This window comes from Equus caballus, chromosome 13, assembly GCF_041296265.1.
Source record: "Equus caballus isolate H_3958 breed thoroughbred chromosome 13, TB-T2T, whole genome shotgun sequence".
NCBI classification, from domain to species: Eukaryota; Metazoa; Chordata; class Mammalia; order Perissodactyla; family Equidae; genus Equus; species Equus caballus.
In genome coordinates this window covers 6,364,527-6,389,540 of record NC_091696.1, presented here as the reverse complement: position 1 = coordinate 6,389,540, position 25,014 = coordinate 6,364,527, and the positions used below count along the sequence as shown (strand labels likewise).

At 44.8% G+C, this 25,014-nt stretch overlaps 1 protein-coding gene across 6 annotated transcripts in view; it reads left to right on the top strand.

Annotated features, from left to right (window-relative positions):
* The first annotated feature begins 8,239 nt into the window (after positions 1-8,239).
* The window catches only part of SMURF1 (SMAD specific E3 ubiquitin protein ligase 1), a 112,786-nt gene continuing 96,011 nt past the window's right edge, over positions 8,240-25,014 (top strand). For 3 of the 6 annotated variants that reach the window (XM_023655297.2, XM_023655296.2, XM_023655294.2), the window contains exon 1: positions 8,497-8,700. In XM_023655297.2, coding sequence (XP_023511065.1) covers positions 8,646-8,700 — 55 coding nt within the window. In that variant the 5' untranslated portion in view covers positions 8,497-8,645. Of the gene's footprint in view, positions 8,701-9,559; positions 9,911-25,014 lie in introns of those variants that run through there. The other 3 variants (XM_023655293.2, XM_070230727.1, XM_023655295.2) reach the window with 3 other exon arrangements.

The following is a 25,014-nucleotide window of genomic DNA, read 5'->3' as shown; positions in this document are numbered from 1 at the left end:
AAAACAGGCAAAAGAAAACTGTGTGCTTAGGGAGTCATACTTAATTGATAAAACTATGAATAAAAACGAAGAAATGACTACACTGACTCAGGAGGGTGGTCAGGTCACCCTGGGCTGGGGCTGGGAGAGAGGGGAGTCAGGAGGCAGAAGGCGGGGGTCTTCTGGGGCCTGGCAATGTCCTATTTCTTTACTTAGTGGTGGCTATATTGGAGTTTCATTTTTCTGTAAGTGTGTCATATTTCACAATAAAAATGCTTTTTTTTTTCTTCTTCTTCTCCCCAAAGCCCCCCAGTATGTAGTTGTATATTCTAGTTGTAGGTCCTTCTGGTTGTGATCTATGAGACGCCACCTCAGCATGGTTTGATGAGCAGTGCTAGGTCCGTGCCCAGCATCTGAGCTGGCGAAACCCCAGGCTGCCACAGCGGAGCGTGTGAACTTAACCACTCAGCCACGGGGCTGACCCCCAAAAAAAGGTTTTTAATAGCAAGAAAAAAAAAATTCCTGCACCCTAGTGCATTGTCTGGTACACTGAAGGTTCTTAATAAATGTTTGCTTAATATTCTCCCGTGCAATAAAGAGGAAAAGCGAACTAATATAAATCGGTGCATACAAATGACAAATTGTGTTTTCTGAAGTATGGTTCCTGGGAAGAAACAAACGGAAGTCTTCAAGCTATTCTGTGGCCTAAACCTCATTCATTCAGGGAGATCCTGAGCAGACAGAAGATTGAGCAAGCTTGAGAGATGGCTAGATGGACAAAGTGTCGTCCATCAGCACAGCACAGTGCTGTGACAAGCACCGCAAGAGGGACAAACCTGGACTTGAAATAGCCATCCTACAACATCTTTATAATGTTCACTAAGCAGGAATGGAAGCTAATAATTATATAGCATCCCTCCTTCACACAAACCAGAACCCCAAATTAACTTAATTTGTTTATACTAATGCCTTTAAATAATGAGGTTCAGCTCCCACCCCTTTCTGGGGACGAGGGGAATCTTTGGCACATTCATCTGCACTTGTTTCTATTTTTGCACAATCAGGGTAAGATAAGAGCCTCGCCGGATGTCGGCAGAAAGATGAGTTTGATTTAAACACAGTGCAGAATGCAGAGAGACTTGATTTGGTTACGGGTCCAGCGCATCTGTCGGACTGGGGAACAGGGTCAGCTCTTTGCTGGCAGAAACTGTGGTTAATACTTGCCACAGATGGGCACTTGTTACAGCTCTTCTCTGATAATTAATGCAAGAGTGCGTGATTCATGAATTTTCCAGTTTGTTTTAAATCACAGCCTTCAGCCTTTCCTCTCATTAGGCTGTCTCCGTCTTCGCATTAGAGTCAGTGTGCGCTCAGGGGATCAAAATCAGAACTCTAAATTATTGGGATCGGTTTAATCAAATTATAAGAAATGTTGATCTGCGGCCCTCCTTCCCTGTCACCTTCCTGAGGCAGATGTTAGCCACTGGGGGGCTGTTCAGTTCTCTTCTTATTAGGGAGAAAGCCCTACTGTGTGTCGTTTGGGCAGGAGGCAGTGGCCCAGTTCCCACTACAAAAGTAAAAGGGGCTTCATCTTTCCTTCACCCTGTCCCCAGGCAGCCAAGGCATGAGGCCTGGTCTAGACTTAGCAAATAGGGAACTCCTTCTAGAACTTACAATCTTGAAATGTAAATAAAGATGGCATTAATTCCTCAGGGAGCAGGGGCTGAGTCCTGGCCATACTGTTTCTTTTCTTTTTTTTTTTGGTGAGGAAGATTGGCCCCAAGCTAAACTCGATTGCCAATCTTCCTCTTTTTGCTTGAGGAAGATTGTCCCTGAGCTAACATCTGTGGCAATCTTCCTCTATTTTATATGTGGGATGCAGTGTGTAGGTCCAAGCACAGGATCTGAACCTGCAAACCCTGGGCCGCCATGGCGGAGCACATGAACTTAACCACTACGCCACTGGGCCGGCCCCTGGCCATACTGTTTCTGATAAAAGAATCTGCTCCTTGGCTGTTCAGATATGTTGATCACGACCCATGGTCTAGCTTAAAATCTAGCAAGGATTCTAGGAGCCCCTGAAGTTCATCTAATATATCCCATTTTTGCTTAAGTTATTGAGAGTTTTTTTTTTTGAGGAAGATTAGCCCTGAGCTAATTATTGCCAGTCCTCCTCTTTTTGCTGAGGAAGACTGGCCCTGAGCTAACACCTGTGCCCATCTTCCTCTACTTTCTATGTGGGACACCTACCACAGCATGGTGTGCCAAGCGGTGCCATGTCCGCACCCGGGATCCAAACCGGCGAACCCCTGGCCGCGGAGAAGCGGAACATGCGCACTTAACCACTGCACCATGGGGCCAGCCCCTATTGAGAGTTGTTTTTAACATTCTGGCCAAAACACCTTCATTTTGGATTTTGCGCATCACGGCTCTCTTCCTTTAGTTAGGCCAATAGAAAGGTAACTAGATGCCTTTCACAGTGGTTCTCAAACACAAGCCTGTGTCAGAATCGCCTGGAAGGCTTGTTCAAACACAAGCTTTTGGGCCCGCCTCCTGAATTTCCGTTGCAGTAAGTGTGGGGTGGCGCCTGAGAATTTGCATTTCTAACAGTCCCCAGGTGACTTTGCTGCTCCAGTGACCACACTTTTGAGAGCCACCGGCCGAGAAGATAGTGGAGCTTTCCCCAACCCTGGCCAAAAACTAGCAAAAATATTTAGCCGGTAAACAATGATTCGGGGTCTTACCTGGGATTTCTTTTGGCTCGTTGATTTCCCCGGTTATTGTTGCTTATGTATTATAGATGCGATACAAAGAATTTGGAGAATTTTTTATCTTATTTTGCTGGACCAACGACAATCATAAAACCTTGAAGGAGTAGTAGACCAAAGGCCTAGACCTCTCCTTTGTTTATTTGCCGTAAAATTGTCATGTCTGCATTTTATTTTATTTATTTATTTTTTAAAGATTTTATTTTTTCCTCTTTCTCCCCAAAGCCCCCCGGTACATAGTTGTATATAATTCTTTGTGGGTCCTTCTAGTTGTGGCATGTGGGACGCTGCCTCAGCGTGGTTTGATGAGCAGTGCCATGTCCGCGCCCAGGATTCAAACCGATGAAGCACTGGGCCGCCTGCAGCGGAGCGTGCGAACTCAACCACTCGGCCACGGGGCCAGCCCCCATGTCTGCATTTTAACGTTGAGCTTCTCATATTCTTAATAGTGCCTTAATTACTTTTATTAGGATAATAAATTAGGATAATAAATAAAGTGGGAACTACTCTATAAACAAAATTACATTTTAAATAAATAATAGCACTTCAATTTCCTCATTTTCACTGATGACCTTAGTTGTATCTGGACATAGACTGTGGGGTTCAACTAGGATCTTTAAAGAAAGACTTTAGGGGCCAGCTCTGTGGCCGAGTGGTTAAGTTTGCGCGCTCCGCTGCGGCGGCCCAGGGTTTGGATCCTGGGCGCAGACATGGCACTGCTCCTCAGGCCACGTTGAGGCAGCATCCCACATCCCACAACTAGAAGGACATGCAGCTAGGATATACAACTGTGTACAGGAGGGGTTGGAGGAGATAAAGCAGAAAAAAAAAAAAAAGATTGGCAACGGTTGTTAGCCCAGGTGCCAATCCTTTAAAAAAAAAAAGGAAGATTGGCAACTGTTGTTAGCCCAGGTGCCAATCTTAAAGAAAAAAAAAAAAGACTTTAGAATTATTTTTCTAGAATTGTCCCTAATTACCTGGCTACATATATTTCAAGAAATAATCTATATCTCAAAAAACTCCTCAGCTATGAAACAGCTACACACCTGCCAGGATGGCTAAAAGGAAAAATAGTGACAACACCAAATGCTGACAAGCATGGTGAGAAACACTGCTGGTAGGAAAGTAAAATGCTACAGCCACTCTGGAAGATAGTCTGGCAGTTTCTTGTAAAACTAAACATGTAACTTCTAATATGACTCAGCAATTGCACTCTTGGGCACTTATCCCAGAGAAATGAAAACTTGTGTTCACATAAAAAGCTGTACACAGATGTTCACAGTAGTTTATTTGTAATAGCCCCAAACTGGAGTTAGCTCAGGTTTCCTTGAAACAAACTGGGATGCATTGATACTATGAAATACTACTTAGTAACAAAAAGGGACACACTATTGATCCATGTAACAACTTGGATGACTCTCCAGGGAAATATGCCTATCCCAAAAGATTACTTTCTGTCTGATTCCATCTATGTAACATTTTTGAACTGAAAACACTGTAGAAGCAGAAGACAGATTAGTGGTCACCGGGTGTTGGGGGCGGGGCAAAAGGTGAGGTTATAAAAGAGCCACAGGCAGGATCCATGGGGGGTTGGGACTGTCCCGTGTTCTGACTGTGGCGGTGAATAGTTGAACCAACACAGGAATTAAAACTGTATAGAACTTAATAAACACACACAAATCAGTACAAGTAAAACTGGGAACATCTGAACATCATTGGACTGTATCCTGGTCAGTATCCCAGTTGTGATAGTATACTACAGGTTTGCAAAATGCTACCGTTGGGGGAAAGTGGGCAAAGTGTACAAGGGATTGCTCTGCATTATTTCTTACAACTGCGCGTGAATCAACAATGATCTCCATACAAATTTCAATTTAAAAAAACGAGCAATGAACTCACAAATGATAATAATATGGTAAGACTTGCATATTGGTATTATTGTTTAGGTTGTAATTCAGAGGAAGATCCTGAAGGCTTCTGGGCATAAAAGAATAAATAAATGTACTAATTAATCACACTTTTGTACATCCAATTGTTTTAAAAACTTCACGTTCAGGTGAAAAGCAATGGAAGCCTTGATCCTAGATGTAGAAGAGACCTTAAAGGTTAATCTGATCTGGCCACTGGCCTCAGAGGCACCAGCTCAGGTGAGCAATGTGCTCTCAAGGGCTATTTGTTATAGCTGTCCATTCCCCCCCAGAAATCCCCAGCGCAATATCCCAAACATTTCCCTAGGGGAATAGCACTCGTAGGTGTTGGAGCAAAGACTTGCACACGCATTTTACACATACTAATAAGAACTACCATTTACCGAGTGCCTGCTGTATTGGACTGCTAAATCTATATCCACGATGTAATTTAAACCTCTAACTTTCCATTCAAACCACTAACTTTGGGTGAGAGGCATTATTATCTCCATTTTACAGATGAGCAAAGTGAGGTTTGGAGAATTTAATTAACTTGCTCTGGCACCAGCAGGTAATGTGGTGGAGTCAGGGTAGAGCGTGGGTCTGTGTGGGTCATAGCTGCCCTCTTTGCAGCATAGCCGCTGCCTTCAGAAGGGGTGCTACTGTGCTGGCTCCTCAGCAAATACAGAGGGGACATTCCCAATGTCATTTGCTTGATCATTTCCTTTAGATCAGGAGTTCTCAAGCTAGGGGCTTTGGGACCTTACAGGATCCACAAATTGGTTTCAGATCACGAATCCACTGAAACCAGACGTAAAATTTGGTGTGTATTTCCTCATATGAGTTTTTCTGGGGAAAGGCTCCACTGTTTCCATCAGATTCTCCAAAGAGGTCTGGGGCTCAAAAACAGGTTAAGAACTATTGCAGTCAGATCCAAACAGAGATTTTCTTTCCCCACTAGAAAAATGTTTCAAATGCCCAATAACACTGACACAAGGAAGTGATACATTCGGGAGAAATAAAATCAGCTGCCAGGTCCTATGTAGAGAGCAGGGTCAAAACTGCTCTTTGTAAAGTCATGGCAAAGAGGATACTTAAAGAGATTCACCGAATTTCATCTCTTGTCTCTGCAGAGTTGTTTGAAATTTCCCATCTATTTGTTCCAGATCGCTTTAGAAGATAGTATTTTTGACGGATCCGACACACGATGAAAGGGATATCAAGGTACACCTTAAGTTCAATATAAGGGCTGGCCCACGGCCTTAGAACAAAATAGTGCCTGATGACTTTTAAGTGGGCAAGTATCTTCTTACCATCTTTACCAACTTTTAATGGAATAAGATGTAAGGACAGAAAATAGAGCAGCTATGTGACTGCACTTACACTGAAAACTGTGCTAGAAAATACATTCGTTTTCATGCCTTTGCACACACTGTTCCCTCTGTCTGCAATGTCCTTCCCCATCTCTTTGCCCAACAAACTGGAACCCTAGATCAAGGTCTTCTGTGACTCTTCTGAGATCTCCCCATTTCTCTCCATCACTGTATCATTGTCGGTTGTTCATGTCTGTTTCATCCAGTTAACTGTAGCTGTGAAAAGCTGTAGCTGTCACTTATTTTGTGCTCCTTGTCCCTAGCCGCATGGTAGCTGGCTGATGTTTGCTGATGAATAAAACACTAGCTTCCATTTAGGAAGGTCCTCCTTGTGTAGGCTGTGTTGCAAGACATCGTCAGGTGTATCCAGTGAAATGACAACAGCAATTAGTTGTTAATGAGTAAACGAAATGCCTTTCAGTAACCTCCAGGAGTGACCTCCTGACTTGGGCGTGAGGAAACAATCCAGAAAAGGAAGGTCCAGACATCTAGGCAGGTAAGAAAACAATGAGGTTAAGAAATGAAAGGTTTGGGGGCCGGCCCCATGGCCGAGAGGTTAAAGTTCCACATGCTCCACTTCAGCAGCGTGGGGTTTGTGGGTTCGGGTAGTGGGTGTGGACCTACTCCACTCATCAGCCATGCCAGGGAGGCATCCCACATAGAAAGTGGAAGATTGGCACAGATGTTAGCTCACAGTATTCTTCCTCAAGCAAAAAAAGAGGAGGATTGGCAACAGATGTTAGCTCAGGGCAAATCTTCCTCACCAAAAAAAAAAAAAAAAAGAAATGAAAGGTTAGGTCAGAAACAGCTGGGGACCAGAAGCGGGGCCAGCACTCAGGTAAGTAGAGATAACGATGTTTAGTCTGGTTTAGAGAGGAGACTTCTTGAATACGGGAATAAAGAGGAGAGAGAACTACCCACTGGACTGAAAGGAGAATGCAGATTACTTGGGGGTGATGGAGATTCCAAATGGATTTATTCAGACCCAGGCACTCACTCTCAGTGACAGTCACCTACGAAGAGAAACAGCTGGATTCCGGATCTACTGCTGTGTTGCTTAGACATAGCTTGTATTCTTGGATATGTCACTAGAATCATCGGAAGTCTGAGCTGGAAGGGGCCCTGGAAACGATCTAGGCCTGTCCTTTGATTTAAATGGTCGAGGCTCCAAGGGGCAGCCTTGAGTCCAGCCCAGGAGACAGTCTGCTTTCACTGGGCTCAGCCTGAGGCAGGCGGGCATGTCAAGGGACTCTGGGGAGAGGGCTCTATTCTGAGGACCACGACCCCAGGGAAGGCCCCCAGACGCAGCGGACGGCTGCAATGGCTCAGAGCCTAGTCTTCCTAGGACACAAACCAAATAAAGGCATTCAAAGAATTGGGTAGTTGGTCAAAAACAAATATGACAAACAACCCCCGCTTTCCCTCTCTGTGACAGGTTAACAAAGAGAGGAGTTTGTTTGCTGGAGAAAGCAGAACGAGCTTTCAGTTCTACCCTGCAACTCCGGGAAGACGAGAAATGTCAGCAGCAGGCAGGGAAACACAGGCCGCAAAGCTGCCTTTTTGTTTGGGTGGTTAAATTTTATGCAGACTGGATAATCACAAACGTCTCAGCTACCTCTCAACCGTATCCTTTTCTCGCATCGTGTTTACCGTGTCCATATATGGCACTTCCTGCGATCATGGCAACTTCGTTAGGGGTCAACCGAGCGCACTAGTTGCACAGAACGCACCTCTAGGGGACTTTGTCTCTTTGAGAAGTCCCTCCCTCGAAATCGAATTCCCTAAAGGTTCTTCACTCACGAAAAACAAGGTATTGCACGCCTATTCGTGCACGGCGCTCGGTGTGCAACAGGCCACGGGCTCTCGCAGCGCTCCCGTCGGGAGGCAGCAGGAACCCGGAGCCCTGAGTCACAGGGAGACCTGGAAAATCCATTTCCTTCTCTGACCCTCAGCGTCCGCATCCGCAAATCGCGCCCCTCGGAGGACGCGGCGAGGACGAGGGCGACCGGGCGCGCTCCGCCCCAGCCCCGCCCGCCTGCCGCCCGCCTGCCGCCCGCGCCCGGCACCGCCTCCGCCGGGAGGAGGCGGGAAGCCCGGGCCACACGCTCCAGACCCCGCGCGCCCGAGGCTGGGCGGGCGACGCAGCGGCGCGGCGCGGCCCCCTCCCGACGTGGCCCGCGGGGGCGCGCACGCACGCAAGGCGCGGGGGCGCACGGCGAGGGCGCGCGCAGGGCCGGGCCGGCACGGCGGCGGGCGCGCGCGCGGCTCCGGGAGGCGGCGGCGGCGGCGGAAGCAGCGAGGGCGGCGGGCGTCCGGCTCTGAGGTGCTGGTGGAGGCGGCAGCGGCGGCAGCGGCGGCGGCGGCGGCGGCTCCGGACTGGGCTGGGCTGGGAGCGAGTGAGGGTCGGGGGTGCCGGGCGAGCGGCCATCCCCCGGCTCGACCATCCGCCCGCCGCCCGGACGCCTGGGCCGCGGAGTTTGTGTCCCGGCTCGGACCCCGGCGCCCAGCCCGGAGCCGTAACCTTGAGGCGGCGGCGGCGGCGGCGGCGGCGGGGCCGGGCCGGGCCGGGCCGGGGGGCGGCGGCGCTGGATCCGCGGCTGCCCGATCGTTGGCGGGAGATGTCGAACCCCGGGACGCGCAGGAACGGCTCGAGCATCAAGATCCGTCTGACAGGTACGGCCGGCTGGGGGCCCCCGCGCCCCCCCGGCGCCCACTCGCACCCCGCGCGGCCCCCGGGCAGCCCCGGAATTTCCCGCAGGGCGCCCCGGGGAGGTGGCCCTCCCCCCACGCCGGCCGTTGTCCCAGGACCTCGTCACCCCCTCGGCCAGTGCCCCTCGCCGCTCCCTCCCGGCCCCGCCCCCTCGCTGCTCCCGGCCCCGCCCCCTCGCTTCTCACCACCCCCCCCATCCGCCCTATTCTCGCTTCCCTCCTTCTCCCCCCTCCTGCCCGCTCGCTTCTCCCCTCCCGGCCCCGCCCCCTCGCTTCTGCCCTCTGGGCCCCTCTGTCTCACCCCCTCCATCCTTCTCCTGCACCCCTCCCTCTCCTCCCCCTGACCCCCTCGCTTCTCCCCTCCATCCTCCTCCTGGCCCCCCTCCCTCTTGCCCCCTCGCTTCTCCCCTCCTGGCCCCCCTCCGTTTCACCCCCTCCATCCTTCTCGCTCCCCTCCCTCTCCTCCTCCTCCTCCTCCTCACTCCCTCGCTTCTCCCCTCCTGGCCCCGCCCCTCGCTCCTGGCCCCGCCCCTCGCTTCTCACCACCTTCCCATCCTCTCCTGCTTCCCTTTCTCTCCCCCGCTTCCCTGCCCGCCCCCTCGCTTCTCCCTCCTGCCCCCCTCTTCTCACCCCTCCCCCATCCTCTCTCCTGCTTTCCTCTCCGTACCCTCCTCGCCCCCTCGCTTCTCCCCTCCTGGCCCCGCCCCTTTCTTCTCCCCCGGCCCCGCCCTCTCACTTTTACCCCCTTAAGCCCCGCCCCTCATTTTCGACCTAGTCCCGCCCCCGCTTATCTCCCAGCCCCGCCCCCTCGCCTGTGCCTCGCGGCCTCCACCCTTTCCTTCAGTCTCGAATTCCTCAATCCTATCTCGCAGCTTCTCCCGGTCCTGTTCTCCTCACTTCCCCTCCGGTCCAGACCTCTTCAGTCTGGTCCACTTCCTTCCTCTGCGGCCAGGCTGCTGTTCGCTCTTGACTGTGCCGCTTCAGCTCTTCCCTTTTCACCCCCACCGCCCAGCATCCTTGAGCCCCAGGATTAGGCGCTGATCCCCCTACCCCCGCCCCTTGCACACTGGAGGCTTTGGCAGCTGCCGTAACGCAGGCTCCTGGATTCCCTCTCGTTTAGTCTTCAATGAAATGCCCGTGTCTTCCAGGTGGCTCTGTAGTGCCACCTTCAAGGGTGAGCGCGAAGCTCTGCCGTGGGCCTGCGACGTGGTGGTTTGGGCGTGTGTAGATGCTCATGTGTCTGCTGGAGGTGGCCCTCGCTAGCGGGCTTCGGAGGGCCTGGACCAGTCTGCACCCTCGTCCGTCTGCCCTTTCTCCCTGTCGTCAGTGCCACGGGGCTGCTGCTGCCCCGTCTCCCGGTTTAAACTCGTACCTGAGGCCGGACTGTAGTGTTGCGAATACGGTTCTGCTGGGGGACTTTCCAAACTCAAATATTTCCAGCTCCGGAAAGGAAACACAAAGTTCGGGCTAATCCCCGGCAGGGGTTTCCCCCTGGATTTTTCTGTTCAGTGGCGGGTCTGGTGAGGACTCCAAAGCCAGAGTCTGGTCAGATCCTTTCAAAGAGAGAATAAGCACTGGGGACACTTTTATGGCAGATGCGTAGCCCTAAGTCATTGTAAAATCTCTGAAAACAACAGTGGGTGATTGTTTTCAAACTAAAATTTCCTTTGAAAGTCATAGTTGTTGCATGATCCAATTTTTGTGTCAAGAGAGGTGTTATAATTTTTTTGGTATAAAGATGTCAGAGCAGGTTATGATCGGATAATAGGATCATATCAGATGATGATTTGGATTCAAACCCAGACCCTGGTTTTGCAAAGAAACAGGCATATCCCAGGGATCTTTGCTTCTGGAGAGCCAGAACCCTTTCTTCCAGGGCTGGTGGGAAACGCTTCTCACTATGTCTGTACATTGTTATTTTTATGGTTGCATAAAAGCCACGTTTTTGACTTTGCAACGCTTGTAAAACTTTAATTACTGGCACCTTTAATTTGGTTCTCATTTACAAAGTAATCTATAATTGACATCAGATTGGTTTCAGTTTTCTTGTTAAAAGCAGAAGTAACTGATTTTGTGAGTTCGAGTAGAAATGTGATTAATGTTTTAGAAGGAATAGGTTTTAATTACAGTGTTTGTGTTCAGGTGTAAATGTATTAATTCAGGCTGGCAGGTCTGGGCGCGGGCCATTTTCTCGTGAAATGGAGGGCTTGGTTTGTCCTCCAGAATTATTTTTGGATTCACGAATTTAGAAGTCGTAGATGCAGAGTGCTTTCAAGAGTTTGGGGTGGCATTTGATACTGAAGGATCAGGTGGTGAGCGTTCCTTCTGAAACACCGCTCCCCTTTCCCTCAGTTGGTGTTATTAACGATCTGAAAGGATCCGTGAGTGTGGTCATAAGGGTTGCGTTTAGTGGCGATTGTGGACGAACGTAATGCCACTTGTCTGTTGAACGTTAATTTAAGTGGAAACGTTGGAAGTAGATATTTTGTTGAAGATGGAATGGGTTTCTGCCTCGTCTTTAAGGTCATCAGGGGAAGTTGGATTCCCCTCACTTCTGGCACATTGGGTCCCCATCTTTCAAAAGTTGTACACTTTTATTACAGGTTTCAGAGTTTATTTCCACGTGTGATATTTCAAAAAAATGATTTTTAAAAGTAAGGGATAGTCTAACTAGTCAGTGAATACCACGCAGAGTGTAATTCAGTGCAAAGTATGAAAACGTTGGAGTTGCCAGAGAGCATTTAGAACTTTGGGGGCCACAGCTATATTTGATGGTGAGTAGAATATTGGCTTTAGAGTTGAGCCTTGATTCCAGTCGGATTTACCATTAAGTGCATGATAAGGAACAGATTCTTTAACCTTTGCGGGTCTCCGTTTGCTAATATAAAATGAGATTTCAACTCCATTATAACATTCTTTGTCTCTTTTTTTAAGTTTTGTTGTTTTTTTGGTGAGGAAGATTGGCCCTGAGCTAACATCTGTGCCAATCCTCCTTTATTTTGTATATAGGACGCCGCCACAGCACAGCTTGATGACTGGTGTGTATGTTCGTGCCTGGGATCCAAACCTGCGAACCTGGGCCACCCGAGCAGAGAGCATGAACTTAACCACCACACCACTGGGCAGGCCCAAATTCTATTTCTTATAGTATTTATCAATGTGGCTGCCTACTTATTCCAAATTATCATTAGGTGCTGATCCTTTCTGTTAAGTGTCAATCCTGATATTCAGAAATTTGTGTTAAAATACAACACTTGTGTTTGATTTATGCCAAACATTAATTTTGTGTATTGATTCCACTTATGACTTTTTTTTTCTTCCTTTGGAATCCCTTTTGGTTTTGAAAACTATTGGGTAGTGTGTTGAACTGCTTTGGACCCCTGGCCTAAATAGTGGAAGAGTACTTGAGTATATTTAAAAGAATATAATTTTAATCAATGCCTGTGCTGTTTTAGCAGGGAAATAGTTGTTAAAGGTTTCGGTAGGTTCACGGGCAGAGTATGTGCAAAAATGAGTGGTCTTTGTTAGGGAGCACTGTCTCGCAGACATTTGAGACTTCGCTGGCAATTCAAACACTTTGGAAACATTTTTCTTTTAAATTCAAGCAGGATTTGCAAAAACTTTGTTCTTATGTGGTACACAAATGAATCCCAGATACGTTCCTGAGGCCACTTTGGGTAAAAGAATGGAATTTTGAGCTCTGAAGGTTCCACAGTACTCTTCAAACACATTAAATTGTATTCTGATGCGAAGCAGTTAGTTGAAATACCAAGTGCCTAAACTTTCTGTGCTTTTATGCCTTGAAATCCTCTCAGACCTCCTTGTGTTTTTCTATCTTTCGGAGCATGACTGCGTATTGTCAAGAGAGAAATTCTAATTCCAAGGAGAGTGTGGGGAAGACAATTTTCTTGATAGCAAATGGCAATGGAGACTACTTTTAAAGTTGTAGCGTCTGTACCGTGAGGCTGACTTGTGTTTTGGCATCCAGATGATGCAACTTGGAGAGAAATAGTCAGAGAAATAGTTGTTAATAACTTTAATTGACCAATAAGAGGTGACCTAATACATCTAAAATACTTAAGTTCCTCTTAAGAAAGGTTAAGAAAGCTGTTAAGAGTGTTGCCTTCATCAATTTCTACCAGCCAAGAATGTGACTTACGTAAGGCAGGCAGAAGCTTTAATAACTATAACTGTCATAAGATGGAACAAGTCATCAGTTTTTAGCCGTGCTTTGCACCTGAGTTTTCGTAACGTTTTCTTTATGGTCTGCCTCAAGCTTATGAAGGTACGGTCGAGGCACTTCTCTGAGCTGCGTTCTCGGAGAGTGCAGGATGGGTTAAATCAACTATTACTGCAAAACTTAAACTGCAATTATACTGTAAAGGGAATCACATTCTGGGGCCAGCCTGGTGGCGTAGTGGTTACGTTCCCACATTCTACTTTGGTGCCCAGGGTTTGCAAGTTTGGATCCCAGGTGGGGACCTACACACCGCTCATCAAGCCATGCTGTGGTGGTGTCCCACATACAGAGTAGAGGAAGATTCGCACAGATGTTAGCTCAGGGACAATCTTCCTCACCAAAAAAAAAAAAGAAAGAAAGAAAGAAATCACATTCTGCCAAATACAGGTTTTATTATTGATTTTACTTGTGATTTAATCTCATGTGTATTAAGAAGAACCTTTTTTAAATCAATTTTTTTTCTTTTTAATCTTCTTGACCCACCTGACAGACTTGAGAACTGAAACAGTTCATAGACTTTATTTCTATGGGTGTTTTTATAGTAGTTGTGATTTATCAAACTAGAATTTTTCACTTCGAGTCTGTTTGTCGGAGGTCAGAACTCCTATTTTTGTAATTGTGAAAGTTGTGTCTCACTTTGAGTTTTTCCTTCTCTTCTACAAATTTTCGTTTTCTCAGTTTGGTCAAACTGTAAGGTTCTCGCGTGCGGCACTGGGCGCAGGGCAAGGTTCTGGGGTCTGACTCACTTGTGAAGGAGTGTTTCCTCACGAATCAAAAAAAGCAAAGAAAGACTGACCCATAATATTTCACCATCAGCTCAATGATCCAGTTAACCAGACTGGCTGTTTTGTAACGTGTTTGTGGGCATTTGTTGAAAGTTAAAACAGCTGAACTGTGCATTTTATTGCGTGCTAAGAAGAGCAAAAGGGAAGTTCAAAAAACCTTCTGAAATAGATGAAATGATTTGATAGCCTCACAAGGCTCTGATTTTCTGGTTGAGAAACCCGAACTTTTAGGATTCTTACCTGCGTCAAATTTTGGTAATTTCAAAACCATTTTAGAGGTTGAATATTTTTAAACAAATAGAGAATAAAAAATATATGGGTTTTGGTTGCCAAATCACTTAAATTACTGGTATGCCTGTTGTTTCATTAGTGAATTTTATTGAGAGAAAGCCCCTGACTTAAATTGGCTTGCTGCCCACGCGTTCTCACTCTAGCTGACCCAAGTCCCTAAGGCCATTCTGGTCACAGAAGAGCCGGGGCTGTGTTGGAGGAACAAGCTCACAGCCATGTGCATCGGCGTATCTTTTAAAAATGTTGCAATTAGTTGTGTCTACCCATGCAATTTAATCCGCTTAGATATTTAAACTAAGTGGAATGTTGTTTCCATATTTCTGGATTAAAGGAAAAAAAAAACCCTTTTATTGTTTTAGAACAAGGCTTAAATAAGGGACAATCAGTGCGCCTGGGGATGCGCCCAGCTCTGTCATTCCAGCTGTGTTCACCTCTATTGCAGCTGAAAGGAATTCTAATTGGCTGAAGAATGTCGGCACCAGCGTGTATCACTGAGCATGAACCTATGACGCTGGCTGCTGGGTGATGCATTTCAGATGTTTTAAGCTCCGGAGTCCAACTTGGAGCCTGCTCTCCGGAGTCTGGAAGACAACGTTGTGAAGCTGCAGGTTGTAGATGGCAGCCTGCTTCTTTTGCGTGTTGGGCATCTGCCAAATTCTCTGAAGGCCGTGGTGCTTTCTTGTGCCTTAAACTCTGGATTGGGAATCAGAGGTCTGAATTTTATTTCTAACTCACAGAAGTGCCGCAATGAAGAAAGGGGTGGGCGGAATTATATATAATCTTTTCCTATCTCACTTTTCCTTAGTCAGTTTTCCTATCTGTAATTGAGATACCTGCCTTTTTATATCGAGCAAGGACTTAATGTGGATTAAATATTTTGATGAGTAGTTAGGAATTATTTATAGAGTAGCACAATGTAAATACAGAGTCATAGATGTCTGTTATTTCTTATTCCCGAATCATCACGTAAATGCTAAAGCTGACGATGTACTTTGACACTGAAGAAAATCTACAGGACCTGTTGATAAACATGGACAAATAACACTCAAGAAGAATGAATTGTGAAATTCTCTGTGCCTTCAGAAAGTTCCTTAGAGAAACAGTGTTAAAAGCCAAAACCAGCGTGTCCTTAATTGTGAAAGCTTGGAAGCATTCCCATTAAACTCAGGAACTGTACAGGGATGGACCCTGTCACAATTGTTAGTAACTAGAGACAGACATCAGAAAGCAGAAAGCAAAATTGCTATAGTTTTAGATGATCTGATTTTATATCTCTAAAAATCCCAAAGAATCAGCTGAAAAACAGTTATAAACAATAAAGAAAAGTTTCAGTAAAGTAGTTGCATAGAAAATTTCTCCATGGAAAAATAAAATGGATAAAAATTGATATGCAAAGACGAACTAGGAAAAACAATTTGCAATCTGTATGAAAATGAAAGACTAGCTTCTTTAATATATAAAGAGCTTTCAAAATCAATTAGAAAAAGGCCAAAGACCTATTTGGCAGAGAATGTGGACAATTCACAGAAAAGAATGAAATTGCCTTTCAAACCTGTGAAGAGACTCTTAGCCCTGTTTGTACTAAATTTACAAAATACCAGTTAAAACTAAGGGCGAGATAAGTTTTTCATCTAGCAGATTGGCAGAGACCAAAGAGGGAAAATACGTCATGATGACAAAGGTGTGGAAAAGCGGAAATTGTTTTCCACTGTTGGTTGAGAATGTAAATTGATACAATAGAATGAGGAGAGCAGTTTGGTGCTGTCACATAATAAATGTATGTGTATCCCCTTTGAGCTAACAATTCTGCCCTAGAAATTTTTCTTAGAGATATATTCACACATTTATGTAAAGTCTTAATGTACAAAATTATTGCAGCATTGTTTGAAATTATAAAACACTGAAAACAACCTAAATATGCGTCAATAGAGAACTAGTTAAATAAATTATGGTATATCCCCAGGGACTTGTAGCAGTTTAAAAGAAAGAGAGAATACTTTATATTCTGATATGGAACATTCTCCAAGATGTATTATTCAGAGGAGGCAAACAAGCCTGGTTCAAAAGAGTGGATATTGTACATACTATCTGAGTAAAAATAGAACAAAAATAAGGGCTGGCCCGGTGGCGCAGTGGTTTAGTGCACACGTTCCGCTTTGGCAGCCCGGGGTTCGCAGGTTCGGATCCCGGGTGCAGGAATGGCACCACTTGGCAAAGCCATGCTATGGTAGGCGTCCCACATATAAAGTAGTAGAAGATGGGCACGGATGTTAGCTCAGGGCCAGTCTTCCTCAGCAAAAAGAGGAGGATTGGCAGACGTTAGCTGAGGGCTAATCTTGCTAAAAATATAAGTAAATAAATAAAAGGGGAAATTTATAGATGTATTTGTATAGCCTGTCACCAGAAGGATACTGTTGAAAATATTGATGTGATTTCCTCTGGGGTGGGGAACTGGGACCTGGGGGATCCAGGTGAGGTCTCTCACTGTATTCTTTTCTCATTTCTTTTTACTGTACTCAGTTCTTTTTGCTATATTCCGTCTGTACTGTTTGATCTCCTCTCTTGAGCAGATGCTGCTTTTCAACAATTAAAAATGTTAAAAACAAAACAAAAAAGAACCTACAGTGCTTCAGAAAAGAGTTTCTTCGAGTAACTAGTACCTTAATTGCCAACAGTAAGTGTTTTCAAGTGTAGGTGTTCTGAAAATTCAGAAGAATTGTGCCGAATGCATTTTAAAGGACTCAAACGGCATTTCAGGGCATCACCTGTGTTCAGGTGTGATTCCCTACCAGGAAGATTCTTGGGTTCCAGAGAGTGAAATACTTTGCATCCTTTGGAGGTCTGAACAAACTTTTTTTCCCAGAGAATATGTTCATTCTGATACGGAGACACCCTCCTGCCAAAAAAAAAAAAAAAAAAAAGAACCACCTGCTCCAGCAGGATGTTAACATGAGCCCGCACGATTCTCCCCAGCTTCAGGAATCTGGGCCTCCGTAGACCTACTTTCTATAAGCGAGTCCTTTGAAAGACTGGGGTCGTGATTCTGAATAATAGTGCTGGTTTACGTAATTTCTTTGGAATATCATTTGGGGTTATCTCTGGCCCATTTCTGTAAAATAACCTCACCCCTAAATGGGAGTAATAAGCCAGTAATAATAATTTGGTATTTTTTCCCAAGTATTTACAATCGATATGTTTGTTTTGAACTTCTTTAACGGCCCATTCGTTAATTTTAGCGGTACCCGAAAAAGAAATATTGGTGTGACTCTGTAAAAGTAGAAAGAGCTGTAACCATCTGTAATTTATTGCCTTTTTATTCTCCTCGATCTTTGGGATAAAAATCCTAAGTTTTACTGAATTGTATTTCTCCATATATTATTTACAGATCATAGATTTGAGAATTGCTTGATGCCTGTTCATACATGTCAGGAATAGTAATGCGTTATGTTTATCCAGCATTTCATAGTCCCAGAGAATCCTCATATACGTTTCCTCACTTGAGCTGAGATATCAAGACAAGCTTAAAAAGGTGCTTTTTTGTATGTATTTTTATTTCTAGCTTAAAAAAAGAGCATGCAATTTGTTTGGGTCTTTAAAAACACATTTTACAGGAGAGAAAAGGCTAGTTTCTGTTGTCCTAAGTGGATAATCATTTCATGTGCAGCTAGAAAAATCCGCAGAAGCACACCCAATCCAACAGTAATAAATTCACGTGCTTTACAGTAATCAATAGTCATGGGCAGGAGAGGGCCTGCAAGGACTCATGGGACATTGATTGAACGCTTCTTAGGTTTTAGGATAATTCACACTCACAAAATTAAAGAAGTTTTTTGGGGGGGAAGGTAGCCTTTTTTCTCCTTAATTATGTAAGGCTGGAAACGTGACATTCATTCCTCTTCTCCCCCAACCATGCCTAGTAGACGCCTGAAGCTTAACTTGCCCAAAACAGTCTTCTTGATTTCCCCTTCCCCAGAAACCGTCCTCTCCCTGGTCTTCCCCACTTGATCAAGTCTATCCTGTTGCTCAACCAAAGATCAGGACTCATTGTCGTTCTTCATATCTAACTGATCCTCGAGCCCTCTCGTGTCAGCCACCACAGTTTATCTGGAATGTGACTTCTCTTCATGTCTGTTGCCCTCATCCTAGTTCAGGCTGCGATCACCCCTTGCTTGGACGCTGCTTCTTGCCCCTTTTTATTTAAATGTTACTCGCAACCAAAGCTATCCTGCTACAGTCTTAGTTCTTTCTTTATCTCAAAGATGTTAAAAGATTAATTAACATCGAGAAGGAAAGAGATTTACTAATTGCCCTTTCTCCTGGCGAGGGCAGCCCCGTCCCTCTTGGCTTCTGTTTTCACTGCCTCCAGCTTCAGCTCCAGGAGCATTGGTGAGGGTGGCCGGTTGTCTCTGTGCAGGTGACACGGAGCTGCTCCTGGTCCGATGATTTAGGGATGGCCAATGACAGGTTTAACTGTGTACAATGGTGGAGAGACATTAGGAAACCAAATGGAAGACTACCATTTAAGAGTGGGGGATGGGAAATAGATAGTCTTTATGGCCCAGAGCACATGTTACGTTCTCTCATACAGCAACAGTGGAGCAGGTTGTGTCTGGATGGCTGGTGATTTTGTCACCCAGACAATCATTCCCCAAGATGCTCTGACCCTAGTCTGCCCCATCTTAGTAAGTGACGTCATCAACTGGTTGGTTGCTTGGACCCAAACCCTTGGTGTCCTCCTTGATTCTTTTCTCTCTCAAACTCCAGAAGTTTCGACTCTGCCTCGTATACCATACCCTGAATCTTTTTACTTCTCTCCAGCTCCGCTATTACCACCCGAGTCCTAGGCATTGTCACCTCCCACTAGATGCCTGCAGTATTCTCCTCCATGGTCTCCCGGCTTCCGTATATTGAAGTACCATACACACAGAGAAGGGCAGTGTACGGTTTGTGGATCTTTGATGAACTGAGCATACCTGTGTAACTATATCTTAGGTCAGTGGTTCTCAGCTGGGAGAGTTTCTCCCCCAAGGATGTTTGGTAACGTCCGGAGACATTTTTGATTGTTACAACTTTGTGAGTGCTGTTGGCACCCGGTGGATAGATGCCAGGCATGCTGCTAAACATCCTACAGTGCACAGAACAGACCTCCACACCAAAGAATTATCCAGTCCAAAATGTCGATAGTGCTAGAGAAACTGATCTAGATCAAGAAATAGAATATTACTAGTGCCTGGAAAACCCCACAAGCTCCCTTCCCAGTTTCTGCTCCCCACTCCCCACCAGCCCCAAAGATAATCATAATGGAATCATACAGTATGCATTCTTTTGTGACCGGCTTCTTCTACTCAACGTTATATTTGTGAGATTCGTCCATATTGTTAGGTGTGGTTGTGTAGCGTTCATCCTCTTTGTGGTATAGTACTCCATTATGTGAATATACCATGATTATCCCTTAGCAGTTGATGGGCAGTTGGGCAGTTTCTAGTTTGGGTTATTATGAATAGTGCTGCTACGAACATTTGCGTGTGCGTCTTGGCGAGTGTATGTCTGCATTTCTGTTGGGTGTATACTTAGGAATGGAATTGCTGGGTCACAGAGTAGGCATATGTTCAACTGTAACAAAACTGCCAAACACTTTTTCCAAAGTGGTTACATCAATTTACATTCCCTCCAGCCAGTGTATGTGAGTTCCCGTTGCTCCGTATCTTTGCCAACCTTGGTGTTTTCTTTTTCATTTTAACCCTTTTGGTGAGTCTGACATGCTATCACCTTGTGGTTCTGCTTCTGCTTTCACTTTTGTCTAATCACCACCTTAAATGGCAGCCCTAGACATCTTTTATTTTTAACTTTTTTTTTTGGTAGGGTGGAGCTTTGGTGTAAGCGTTGTAATACCTGAGGTTTTTTCCTCTCCCAAGAAGCAATTTTCACATCCTTCTAGGCATTCTGTTGAGAATGAATGATCAGAGTGTGTGTCAGAGTCATCTGGGGGGGGCTGGTTAAAACTCAGATTGCTGACCTCTCCCAGCCACTGGCAAATATGTTTATATAAACAAATCTAGGTCTGTATTTGGATATAATGTAAAAAATGTAAAAAAATTTTAGTTAAAATCTTGAAAACTTGTTTCTGTGAATAGTTTCTAATTTATTGCTTATATAAAATTTTGTCTGTGTGCCAGGTTTTCTTTCTGAGATCTCCTGTATAGGTTCAGACTCTTTCTTTTCAATTAACTGGTACTGTGTTAAAATAATATGAACCGAGAATCATATGGACTGCTATGTTATAAACATAACTTTAATATTTTTGGTCCAAAAAGAAATAGATGCATACTTTTCACACATTCACCATGTGACTTTTATCAATTTAATCTTTTATTTTTATGAACACATCTATTCTCCCTAAAGCCCCAAATAGAGTAACTTGTATTTTCTGGGTCAAATATTATGAGCATTATCTTAGGATTTGTTTAAATATGATTTAGTTACACTTTTAGTTTCCTTTTTGTTTGTGTATTTTTAAATTGAGGTGTAATTGACAGGTCACCGTTTAGGTGTACAACATAATGATTTGACATTTGTGTGCATTGTGAAGTGACCACCACAATAAGTCTAGTTAACATCTCTCACCTTACATAGCTACCAAAACCATTGTTTTCTTGTGATGAGAACTTGTAAGATCTACTCTCTTCACAACTTTCAAATATGCAATATATTTTTAACTTTTAAATTTGAAGTAATTATAAATTCACAGGAAGTTGCAAAGAAATGTACAGGGAGGTCTGTGCGCCCTTCATCAGGCTGCCCATTTTTAACCTCGTGCGTAACCATAATATCAAAACCAGGAAATTGACACTTGACACTGGTGCAATCCACTGGGCTTATTCAGATTTCAGCAGTTCGACGTGCTCTCGTGTGTATAGAGTTCTGTGCAGTTTTGTCACATGAGTGAATTTTTATAACCACCACAGTCAAGATATGGAACCGTACCGCCATCGCAAGGCTCCTGTGAGCTACCCCTTTATAGCCACACCTGCATCCTCTCCCCCATCCCTGGGACCCCTGGCAGTCACTCATCTGTTCACCTTCTCAACAACTTTTAAAACATAAACCAGATCATATCATTCGCTTCCTTAAAGTCCTCCAGTGGCTTCCTAGTCAGGATAAAATCAAATCCCTCTGGGATCCTGCCCCGTCTGTGTCTCTCGCCTCCTCTCTGTCACTCTCTTCCTTGTTCTCTAGGCTGCAGCCACCCGGTCCTATTGGAAGAGGCCGCATTGTGTTAGTAAGCCTCTTCTTTTTGGCCACGTTGTGAGTTAGGGCGCCTGGGAACTGGGCAATCAGAGGCTTTTGTTAGCCAGGCTGGGGGTTTTTAGACCATATGACACTCAAAAAACCTAGTCTGCTTTCTCCTGGGCTTCTGGGCAATTCCCGGAGCTTGAACCAAAGCCTGAAACGTTCTCAAGTCTAGAATTTGGCTTATCTTTTTATTTTTCTTCTTTTTCTTCTTCTTTCAGAGGAAGATTCGCTCTGAGCTAACATCCGTTGCCAATCCTCCTCTCTTTTTTTTCTCGAGGAAGATTAACCCTGAGCTAACGCCTGTGCCAGTCTTCCTCTACTTTGTATGTGGGATGCCTCCACAGCGTGGCTGATGAGTGGAGTAGGTCCACACCTGGGATCCAAACCCGCGAACTCCAGCCACCAAAGCGGAGTGCACAGAACTTTAACTGCTCAGCTGTGGGGCCGGTGTCTTGGTCCATCTTGTAGCCTTTGGTTTCCTAGCTTTCTCCTTAGCCTCTCCGTCAGGGCTGGTGGTGATAACTGGTTGGAGTGGAAGGACGCCATTAATTTGTCTCTTGTCCATGGGATGCTTGGCAGTTGCGTCTTAAGTGACGTTTCCCATTTTCAGGCTGAGAATACCTGTTGGGGACAGAGCTGGGGGTCAGGATTCTTTGTCCACTCTGCTCCACAGTCTCATCTCCTGCCAGGTCCACCACTTCCCTCCCTCCCTTTCTCCTGTTCTCTCTCTTCAAATCCCTTGCTTGCAATTTGTAGCAGAAAGGGCCTCTTTCAGCAAAGCCATATTTTCTTCCCTTTTCACTTGTCTCCTTACAGATCCTTACTGTACGCTGTGAGTAGTCAGAGCCTTTCCTTATCTTGAAGGTTTCCTACCTTTAAGTCCCTTCATGCTCCTTGTCGCCTTGGTGGGCACATCAGGCCACAATCTGATTGTTCCTGTCCTAGATAATAAAGGCGGTTAAGTGCTCTGGCTGGGTTGGTAGGCTTTGTTGAGTTTTACCCACCCTCCTTTCTTCAGCCAATTTCGCATTTTTATTTCTATCTTGTATTTGCAATACCACGCTTCCTGATACTGATTGCTATTAGTTTTTTTTAAAAAACAGTGCTTTCAGATGTATGTAGCAGAAAACTTAAGTTGGCTCAATAGAGTTTTAGTCAATAAAATAACTGAAAAGTCCAAAAGTAGTCCCAGTGGCATGGCAAGGACCTGGCTTCTCCCCATGTCTCAGTGCTGTGGCCTCAGAACCATCCTTGGCTGTCTCTTTCGCGTGTGTTCAAAGCGTGCCTCCCAGCAGCTCCCGTGCCTGTTCGCTCCTCACTTTAACCAGGAGAAAAGTTAAAAGTCCACCTCCTAACAGCTCATTCCTGGAGTGGAAGTCCAGGAGTTGAATCTGCTTGTCTCATTGGCCCAATTGGGGTCATGTGTCCATCTCTGAACCAACCCCTGTGGCTGGGATGATGGGCTGTGCTGGTTGGACAATTAGGGTCCATCTTGGAGTCCAGCAATGCTGTTAGTCCCACCCAACATCTAGAACTGGGACATTTGAGGGAACAGGAAAATGGATGCTGGGAAGGCAACCAACAAATAACCAGACTGTATAATTTTTTTTTTTTTAATCGCTGAGAAACAGCAGCCCCAGCTAACATCTGTGCCAGTCTTCCTCCACTTTATAGGTGGGTCGCCGCCACAGCATGGCTGACGAGTAGTGTAGGTCCACACCTGGGATCCGAACCCATGAACCCGGGCCACTGAAGCGAAGTGTGTGAACTTAACCACTGTGCCATGGGACCAGCCCCCAGTATAATTTTTTAAAAAAACGTATAATATTAGCTTTGTATATGCTGAGTGTAAGGATGTTAGAGCTACCATTTAATGAACTTCTGAAAAAGAAGTATGCTTTCTTTGTAGTAGCGTGAAGCAAAAGATGTATTTTTGTAACAGTTCCAGACATTTTTGCCAAGAATTAAGAATGGTGTCTTTATATGCGAACTTAGCCCACAAGTAATCGTTGTGGATTTGTATTACAGAACATTTCTGGATTGTTGTATAGTCTTGTTTTATTTGGGACTATTTTAATACTAAGATTTAAACAAAATTCAGATACACATTGTAGGAATACATTCTTAGATCATTTCTCTAGAGATAATGGGGTATTTTTAAGGAAGAAAAATACATGTTAATTGTAAATTGAATTCAGGATGTATCAAAAGGGAAAAAATTTGGTTTTTATGCAAGAGTATAATTTTTTGTAAGACAATGATTACCAACCCTCCCCTGTGATAAAGGCTTTGAGTTAATATATCTGTTCTTGATGTTTGGAGCTCTGTGTTTTCCCTCCTATATTCATTAAAAAAGGGGCTTGACTGAGCTTTGAACCTATGCTCCAAGGAATGGCTGGCTCTCTCAGACCCCGAGCTCTTCCTTCTGTGGAGTCAAGGAGGCAGAGTGGTTCAGAGCTAGGCTGGAGCCGGCCTGTGCCTTCAGACAAGTGACCTCGTCTCTTAGTTTCCTCAGCTCTAAAAATGGGGAAAATAAGCGGAACCACTTCAGAGCGTTGTGGGTATTAAGTGAAATAATCCACATGTAGTGTCTGGTACATAGTACTGAATATGTGTTAGCTGATATTAACATTGTCATATTTCAGCGAATCTAAGATGACTCTGATTGAAAGTCACACTGTTGTTTTATTTACCACTAAAAAAAGAAGCCAGTAATTACACTATAACATACGATTCATTTAAAGATTTCCGAGGTGTTAAAATATGAAAAAAATGTGTCTTCGAATCAGTGATAGATGAGATTCTGGCTGTCTGGGACTTGAAAGCCCTGGACGTTGTTTGCACACCCACAAATTAACGCCATCTGTCTTCAGTTTAAACATAACACAATGTGATCGAAAGTTCCTTTTCTTTTCTTTTTTTTGTCTTAAACTTAGATTGGATGTGGTCTCATGTGTCGCAGCATTGGCAATTGACTAGTTGCTGATTCACTCTGTAGGTTTACTAATGGATTAAACTAGACCCACGATGGGCTTGGCAACTTTGGTTATTTGCTTTACTTCAGTGATTTAGAAGAAATTTGAGATGGCTTTTTGGAAATCATTAATATTGGTTGAATAAACCTATTTAGAAGTGAAAGGCAGGTTAAATGGTAGTGCCTGTAACCTTTCAGAATAGCACAAGTTGTTGGCAGAAAGCCTGTTGAGGAAAACACCTTTGATACACCCAAACACATTCAGTTTAGAAAGCATAATATTGATATTTGAAAGCAATGCGTGATAGTTGATTTTCCACGAAAATATAAATGCGGACAGTATATTGTAAAGCTTGCGAGCTAGTCGCAGGCGGTTTAAGTACCAAGTTGGTGTAGTAAAAAGCTGCTATGCAATGTGCTTAACATAAATTTAGACGTAAAATCCATGAGGATATCACATAACCTTGAGAGAATGCTGTTTCTCTTGAAGCCTGGTGTACAGCGTGTTGTGAATGGGATGGTAGACGCCTGGTTGGGTTTTTTTAGGCCCATTTTTGATATTAAACTTGGAGTGAATTATGGAAGTCTTTTTGGAGACCTGACCTGTTTACTTAATGGATTATTTATGGCTTACTTCATCAGCTGAATGTCAGTGGGATTCTACTTTTGTTTAAGATGACCGCATGAGTGAGGCA